At 35.4% G+C, this 9296-nt stretch overlaps 1 protein-coding gene across 1 annotated transcript; it reads right to left on the reverse strand.

Annotated features, from left to right (window-relative positions):
* Positions 1–3534: 3534 nt before the first annotated feature.
* On the reverse strand, positions 3535–8683 carry LOC147408110 (Protein kinase superfamily protein). Its single transcript, XM_086436985.1, has 3 exons — positions 8503–8683; positions 6563–8026; positions 3535–4755 (listed from the first exon to the last, which is right to left on the reverse strand). Exons 2-3 carry the CDS (start codon positions 7807–7809, stop codon positions 3840–3842), a joined length of 2163 nt encoding a protein of 720 aa, XP_086293111.1. The 5' UTR covers positions 7810–8026; positions 8503–8683; the 3' UTR covers positions 3535–3839.
* Positions 8684–9296: the final 613 nt, after the last annotated feature.

Genomic DNA, 9296 nt, shown 5'->3' on the forward strand with positions numbered 1-9296 from the left:
GGTTGTAACTTTGTTAAAAAAAAAAAAAAAATCATATTTAAGAGGTTTGTGTTGTTGAATTCCATTATAGGATAAAAAAGAAACATTTTATAATTAGGAAAAAAGAGAATATATTATGTGAAGGGGTTAATAAAAACTAACTTAATACTTAAGTTACAAAGATTAAAATATAATAGATGTATTAATTAATTAATAATATTTTAAAAATATTGTATGTTATCTGATATTTTTGAACATGGCACCCTCATGTTTCCTCTCTTACACTCGCTCTCACTCTACGTTCTAGACACCGAAGAAGAGATGCCCTGGATGTACTTTTCTTGGGGGTTTTTTAAATCAAAAAGCATAATTGCTCACAAATTCCATATTTTCAAAGAGTGATGTAGGTACACTTGTATAGAATTGAGATAGTTTAATTGGATTTGAAGTTCTTCACCTTTCATGATTCTGTAGTGCCGTGACAAATTTAATTCATTGTTCTTGAATCATTTTATGTTATCAATAATTATAATAATGTATAAAATTCCTTAAAGAGTGATTAAATCTTAGAAAAATTATTTAAACAACCCTTGCAAAAGGTTTTTTCTTCTTCTTATAAATAGGTCATAAGTTTCACGAGTTGTTTGACGGGTCATTTAGTAAATTTTTTTTTTTTTAAATGATCCCTAGATTTTCTATCCCACATTTTTCACAAGTGAATGTCTTAATTGTTTGAATTCATTATTTTCATCCAAAAATTGAATTTTTGACATCTCGATTGAGTTTCGGAGACTTCATTATGTCTTTAAGGATTTAAGAAAGAAGAAAAATCATTTTAAGAGGATTTTCAAATATTTTAAACATGTATATAAAAAATTAGGATTTTTTTTCCCTTAATTTTTGGTGAAAATCGATCAAGAATGAATCTTTTGGATTGAAACCATTTAAACAAGTTGTTATTTCAAATTTTTAGTTGATTTTTTCATGTATTTTAATTGAAAAAAATCAAAAATTAAAAATAGATAAATTTTATTAATGTCAAGTTAAACAGTAAATAAAAAATGGTGAACTTGACAGTAAATAATGGTGAGTTCAACAGTAAAAATTATGAACTTGACAAAACGAGAGACCGTTAAGAAAAAAAAAATCTACTAAATGTCCTATCAAGCTATTGTGTAAAATCTAGAAGAAATTATTTAAAAAGAAACCGTTCCACGAGGATCCTTTTAAGTAATTTTCCTTTAAATCTTAGTCAGTGATTGTGGTTTTTCAAAATACTTTACCAATCCTGAATTCTAATAAATGAAAAAGATTTACAATTGGCTGGCAACAGGTGTTAAAACTTTATTGATGGTACACATTTTATTCATAGGTAGAATTGAATAGATGAACAATAATTTTAAAATAAATCTTTAATAATTACAATGAAGAATGACGATTTGCTAAGGTATAATAAAATGGAAGATAAGATTAGAAGATATAAAATAAGTTTTATTAGTTGTCTCTATTTTTAATTATTTTTTATTCATTATTTATTGTTATTGTTGTTTGTGATCCTAAACAAAGAACGAAAGATACGATTTGCTTTCTTTTTTATTCAGACTCCAACATCTCTCAATATGAAGTCTTTGCCTTCACGCTTCCGTAATCTATGTATAGAATAAAACAAAACTTCCTTTGACCTTATCAAAATCGTTGACTTTTTGAAGGATATTTTGGGCTCAATGGGCCCACATAGGGTTAGGCCCATCTCGAGACTCAAAATTCAAGTAGAACCTAACTATTTAGCTCAGGCCCATCTCGAGACTCAAAATTCAAGAAGAACCTAACTATTTGATCACCTTGTGACATTAAAAAAAAAAAAAAAAAATGAGCCAATGCAATGGACTTGTAGAGGACAAAATTATATGAGCTTTAAAAAATAAATTAAAAAAATAGTTATTTTTCATTGTAGAATTTTATTTTTAAATTTGGGTGTTCGGTGACTATCCATTTTCAACACCTTGGATCAAGTTCGAAAAAATAATATTTTTTAAATTTCTTTTTTCTGAATATGAATATTTTTATGAAATTTAAAAGGCTATGTTATTGAATTGTTAATGTGATAGTCAATTTGGGACCAACAACTCTTTTTAAGATTTGAAATCTAAAAAAATAAATATGTGGGTGACGGGCAAGAGAGAGAAGCTCTCTTTCTATTGCTGAGGTCATTGTGCCACATGTCAAATGTTTGTTGGGTTGTGATCCAACACGTCATAGGGAATTCGCCAAAAAGAGCGTCCATGTAGCATTTCTCTCTTTTTTTTTTTTTTTGTTTTTTTCCCCAGAACTTCAACACTTAAAATATCGAAATTTGAATTTGAAAAAAAATTTCAGCAATTTAAGTACTAATTTGGGTTCGTTTTGATAATTAGAAAAAAAAAAAATGTGTTACTTATTTTATAATAATTATTTAAAATTTTTTTCCAATGTTTTTAATATGATGTTTTAATTCTTTGATTTGAGGTACAATTGTTGTTCAATTTCGTGAATTAGCGAGAACTATTCTTCTTATATGAATAAATTTAAAAATAAATAAAATGCTCATGACTCTTTTCTCGTAACCCATTCGGTGTATAAACTTTAAACTGAGTGTTGTGGAAATGCCCCCTCCATATTTTGGAGAATATGTGTAAGTTAACCTTATGTTATCAAATCCATGAAATGCATCCTTAGATTTTGCTTTTCAATTTCAATGCATACAAAAATATCTCTTTCTTCTTTCTTTTTTCTTTGGGGGTTTTAGACACACACGTCCACGTCTCTTTATGTTTTGTAGAATATTTAAGATAACTCCCTATATTTTCGAGCTTACACAACAAATTTTAGTGAATATTTGAGATATTTTTGTGTTTCCAAAATGTCTCTCCGAGAATTCGAATTTGAATCTTCACCTAAATTAGCTATAAACCATAGATAAAACAATATCCCAAAACAGCCAACTTTCCACTTCTGTTACTTAGATTCAATTACGTATAAAGATGGAGAAAATAGTGAACTTCTTGTAGAAGCCCATGGGCCTAGCTTGTAAGGTGAAGATTGCATCAGATTTATATATAATCCAAGGCCTTGATACCCAGGCGATGTGGTTACCCGCTGTGCCCATGGGCCTAACTCATCCTCACAAAACTGGCTTGTAAAGTGAGGATTGCACTAGATTTATATACAGTCCAAGGTCTTGATATCCGGGCGATGTGAGACTATCTCTTACACGTCTAATCCATAAAATTAAGGCTTGTAAATAAAACGGACAAATGCTTCTGCAGTGTTACTTGATCAACATGCATAGATTCAAATCGTAAGAAAAAAAGTTTAACAAGACAACAAATTAGACCATCCATTCTTCTTGAATTTGAATTTTAGACCTTAAAAAACAAGCACATTCTAAGAGTGAGCATGGCAAAAAAAAAAAAAAGGATGTTGGGTGGATGAGAAGTAAAATTAAGAAAGACAAATGAATATATTTGACAAAAAATTAGCAAGTACTAACATCAAAAGATAAAATAAGAAAACATAGTTAGTAACGACTTGAACTTATGCAAAGAAGGATGAATAACACTAACAATGCAGAGTCCTCTGGTTTAGAATAAGGTCATCCCATCCCCCCTTGGTTTAGAATATCAAATTATGCCAAACCCACCGATCAAAAATTGCAAGTGTTAGCACTTAGTGTGGTTAGGTCTTAGTTCTGAACCTTGGTGGCAAAACTGATCGCAAACCATGCTAAATAAAATGCATTAGACAAAAGGCAATCCGGGCAAATGCTCATAGGATTGACCAGACATACTAATACAACAGATTAAGAATCCGTTACTCCAAAATTAAAAGAACTCAAAGTCTAAATATTTACCCCCAGACTTCATGTCTGCTCCTCCTCCTCCTCCTCCTCCGCCGCCGCCTCCTCCTACCATCCTCTTACTGTTGCTACCCACCCCAATTGTGTCGACTGTCCCGAACTTCCCAGGAAATTCTGTCTCTACTGACCTAATTGGCACCTCAGGAGGAGTACTGCATCGTATCAAAGCCCAATTCACACCTTCAAAGAATGGATGTTGCTTGATCTCGGTTGCTCCCCTCTTCACTCCGAGTCGATGTTGGGGCTCCTTAACCAATAGGCCCCGGATCAGATCCCGGCTTGAGTAACTTGTTGCAGGTGAATCTGGGAATCTCAGCTGTTGTCCGACCACATTGAACAATGTTGCACGGTTTCCTGAACCCTTGAACGGGGTCTTGCCATACAGCAACTCATGCAAGAAGATACCAAATGTCCACCAATCGACCGCGCTGCCATGACCTTCTCCTTTGATGATTTCTGGTGCAAGGTACTCGTGAGTACCAACAAAGGACATGGACCGAGCCGCTGTTGGCTCCGCTACAAGCTCGGGTAGGGAGCTAGCCAGTTGCCCGAGCTCGACCCGTGTTTTTCGGGTTTTTTTCTTGTTTTTTTGAGGGAAGATTCGTGGCATGAAGCATGCAGGCTGGATGCAAACAGATGAGGGTGCAATGCAAGCAGGTTGAACACAGAATGTACCACCAGCACCGCGTTTGGAGGGATCAGACTCGAATGAGCTCTTTATCAGAGTGGGTGAGACCGCGCATCTAAGGGAGAGGTCAAAGTCGGAGAGCATTATATGGCCATCATCACGGACAAGAACATTTTCGGGTTTCAAGTCCCTATAGACAACTCCGAGCATGTGGAGATATTCAAGGGCCAACAGCACCTCTGCTGCATAAAACCTGCTTAAATGAGAAAGGCAAAGGCTATTTATATGAATAATTTGATCTACGTTAGAAGTTTCAAAATAAGCTCATTTTTCAGAGGATGAAACATCAGAGTTAAGTATATCATCTTCACCAAATTCGTTGATCGTATGCTAGGAATAAAAAAAGGCCCAGTTGATCAAAGTAATTATTGGAAGCAGACATATGAAAGATCCAATTTTTCCAAATTCAAACAGAACAAAAAGTTCAACTATTCATGGATGGGGGAAATTAAGAACCCAAAGTAAATAGCAATTAACTCAGTTAGGCAGAGGGCTTAAAACTTAAGAAGTACCAAACCAGGCTCAAAGAAATTATAATGGACTATGTCTTAACCGAGAAATGAAGAATCTCTTTTTTCCCCCTTTTTAGCTCTCAACATGTTCTGAATTTCAGATCGAAATAGTCAAAATAGTTCAAATCAAGTGTGACAGAAAATACAACCAAACTTTCCTAAATCCTTTTGGGGTTTTTTCTTCTTTTTTTTTCATTTTCTTTCCCATTTTGTCCATGTAGAGGATTGATGTCTAGTGTCCTTTAAAAGAACCGGCAAACTTAATGTTAATTTTCTAAAATTAAATCCGCCAAAAGAATGGAAAAAAAAGGGGAAAGTAAAAATGCAAGTATAGAAAAAAAAAAAAAAAGGAATAACAAAATGAGCTATTATAAGACATGCATAAAGCACACGAATTGGCACACCACAAGAACAACAAGCCACATCTCCATAGTGCAGTACACATTGTTCCCTTGATGATTATGGATCCTTTAGCATGCAAAAGCAGTTACACCTAAGCATGCAATCCGATATATGAATAGGTGCAGTCGGCCTATCATTACTTCAGTGTGCCTCAAGCATGTATTATAATTAGGATTTTATTTTTGAACATATATTTAACTCCTTTGCAGAATTATACTTCCACTCATTTGGGTGTTGTAGACAAGCAAAGGGGGGAAAAAGAAAGAAAGAAAAAAAAAAACTACGTTCTCTCTCCTTTGAAGGATGCCACAAGATCAAATGGAAAAATAAATTCACAAAAAACAAGTTGATCAGTCTACAAGGATAAAATTGAAGTTTTGCGATGTACATGTAAAATTGGAAAATTTAATCCTTAATTGGAAAGATATTTTGTTACTTAGCAATAAAATTTCAATTGTGATTGTTCTTTTTTTTTCATACTTGGCCTCCCTTTTGCTTCCCTCTGTAGTGCAGGAAGTTTTCGGTTTTCTCCTAGTTTCGTATATGCACTCCGAAACACCAAAACCAAAGCTTGGGTAACAAAACACTACTGAAACCTCCCAGCACTGCACATCTCTAGTGATAAATAATATTGGATTAATCAAAGCTAAGGCAATTTAAGGCTAGTGGTGTCATAATTTTGTATGACCAAAATGGAATAGAGGTTTAGTCCACAACCTATGGAAAATCTTTCAACAATTCTGTGCGCTAATCAAGGAAAATAAATTCGTAAACAATTGAATCCATAAGCAAAGGAATCCAATTACAAGTTCTGTCAATAACACAAACAGAAGAAATTTAGGGGACACCAAAATATTTAGGCATATAAAGTATCCTGTATCCATAAAATAGCAATTTGAATGATACAAAAATGCATCCTTTTCCATACAGTCTCCACAAGAGAAAGAATGGTAAACATAAAAGAAACAGGAATTAACATTAAGCACGAGATAAGAAAAAAAAACAAGAGAACCCATCTACCATTGATTCTTCAGAAAAGCAGAGACGAGTTTATGAAAGAAAAGTTTGATTCATCAAAAATCATACCGTGCTGCATACTCAGAGAAGTGTTTCCCTGGCTGCCGCTGCCTCAGAGTGTGCAAATCACCTCCCGGACAGAACTCCATGACTAAACAAGAGAACCTGTCTGTCTCGAAATGTGTGTAAAGGGTGGGAAGGAATGGATGGTCCAGCAATTGTAGAATCTCTCTTTCTGTCTGAGCTCTAGTTAACTTTTTCCTGCTTGCAAGGGATGCTTTGTCCATTACTTTCATCGCAAAGTAACACCTAGTCCCACTCAACTCTGAGAGATACACACTACCTATGTCACCGCAACCAAGTCGTCTTAGCAGCCTAAAATGACTCATACCCAACATACCATCCCGTGCTCGAACAGCAAGAATAGCCTTCCATCTAGGATCATTTCCTTTATGAGGCTTATTAGCACTCCCAGTTATATCACTCCAATTGCTATCATCACTAAGACCACTACTATTACTTGCTCTGCTAACGCTAGTTTTTGCACTCTCTAGAGAATCTCCTCTAAGACTTCCTTTCGCACTCTCACAATTCCTTTCCACACTAAGCATACCATCACTGTTAAGCCCATCACTCCTGTATGTACTTGTGGTGCAACTATTGACGATGCTCATAGCTGTAACGACACCCATACTATCAATGCTACTATGTGGACTTACATTGCCACTAGGAGGCAAAGAAGCATCCCAAACACACTCCTCCTCGGAATCCGGCGGTGGAAGTGAGTTATCCGTAATGCGTGACACACGAGGACCTGAAAACGGAGAAAGTGAGGCACCCAAGTCGATGGACTCTTCGATCAGACTTTCTGAAGGAGATAGAACAGATGCATTCGGCTTCATACTAGGAACATGGATTGAAAGATCCTCTAAAAAAGGACCATTCATCGATAAACTTCTCACTAAGCATCCAGGCTCGGATTTCTTTTGTCCAATCGCTACATAGACCGGTCGCATCAAATCCATGTCAACTGGTTCCGGGGGATGACTAGCCCCAGAGAAAGAACTACGGCTACTCTCTTCATTGGAATCACCACTAACCTTAAAGTTCATGGCATCCAGCACAACCTCCTCCTGTTCCTGGAAAGAGCCTTTTCCTTTACATAATTTCACGGGAACACGTGAATCTGAAGTTCGAAATTCTTTCCCACTCGAAAGACCTTCGACCCTTATTCCAAGGGTGCCACACGTATTTGATACCTTCCCCTCTATTGGCAACTGCCCAAGAAACATTTTCGATTTGGGAATTCTTTCCATTTATGATGTTTGTCTATCATTACATGCACTCCTCTGTCCTCTCAGTTCTATGGGTACGAGTTATTAGTTTGATGGATACTCGACTACTTTTTCTGTCTTTTCTTCCTTCTCTCAAGATGGATTTTCTTCAGCCTCAACCTTCTTAATTCCCAAGACAATGTAGTCAGTCACTAATGTGTCTGTGCAAGTAAACCAATTTTCCCTTCAATAGATAAACCTACAAAGAAACAAAGAATCACACATAAAAACAAAAGAACAACTTTTGGGTTTCTTCAAGATGATTTTATCGATTATGAAGCACAAGATCAAGAAGTAAAGATCCATAAATTGACAAGTTCAGATAAAACAAAAATATATGAACAAATTAATGTTCGAAAAAACCAAAACAAAAAATTTAAGGAGACACAAAGTTCCAAACTATCCAAAATTTCTTCAGATCATGAGTCTAAACAACCAATTTCTAACTAGCTACCTTAACTCAAAATCAAGTAAAGAACTAAAATGGCATCAAAAAACATACACCACACAAAAGCTCATTTCCTTGATGAATCCTTCAAATCCACGCAAGAACTCCATTAAAAATCCATTTAGAGAGAAAAAGATCCAAAGAAGACAAAATGCAAGAAAAAAAAACCTTCAAAAAAAAAAACGAGAAATTCAAGCAAAGAATAAGAGAAAGAGATTCAGACGCACCAGTCCAAAAATGAATCTCAGAGCTTCTTCTTCTTCAGCCAGGGAAACAGTGTAGGATTTAGGGCTTGAGCTAGGGTTTTTGCAGAGCTCGAACTCTGGTTCTTCTCTTCTCTCCACCAAGAAAGAAAGAAAGAGATTATACGATTCTGATTTTTTTTTTTTCCTACTTTTAAGTCATCAGTATTCTGCAGTGTATAGAAGAGAGCAGGTCCGAAAGCGAGAAGCTTTAGCTTTTTATGGGACCCACACACACTCATAATCTCATTCTATTTAGGACCATTTCTACTGGATGTGGGGACCACCTATGTACCCTCTTTGGGCAGCACTTCTTTCACTCATTGAAAGAAATGGCTCTCTCCTCAGCCCTACATTCCTTTTGGATTTTATTCAACTTGCATTTTTAAGGGTATAAATCATGATTTTATCATCCTTGGCTTCCCCTTTGATTACATCAATAAGGCCCTGTTTGGTCTATTATGAGTTTGCAAGAACTCTAAAATGACTATCAAGTCTGATCATCTATTGGATTTGGAGTAGGAGTTGGGTTTGAAGTAATCATAAAATATTTAAATGTGGATCATTGAAATCAATCATGTCACATAGAATTGGACAATAAGGGTAATTTGGCACGATTCTACTTGAGTAGCCCAATTAGGGATTAGAGTTAGAGTTGGAGTAATCATAAGATGTTCAACACCTAACGTTGACATCAATTATGCCAAATAAAGCTGGGCAATAGGATGATTTGGGCACTTTCGGCCTAGATAACCTTGTAACATGGCCACATGTAGCCT

Source organism: Akebia trifoliata, chromosome 3, assembly GCF_017979445.1.
Source record: "Akebia trifoliata isolate Shusen 1 chromosome 3, ASM1797944v1, whole genome shotgun sequence".
Taxonomy (NCBI): Eukaryota; Viridiplantae; Streptophyta; class Magnoliopsida; order Ranunculales; family Lardizabalaceae; genus Akebia; species Akebia trifoliata.

Coding starts and splice junctions, on each gene's coding strand:
- LOC147408110 (XM_086436985.1), bottom strand. CDS start 7,809: ATGGAAAGAATTCCCAAATCGAAAATGTTTCTTGGGCAGTTGCCAATA. Junction 4,756..6,562: donor TTCTCTGAGTATGCAGCACG/GTATGATTTTTG, acceptor TCATTTAAGCAG/GTTTTATGCAGCAGAGGTGC.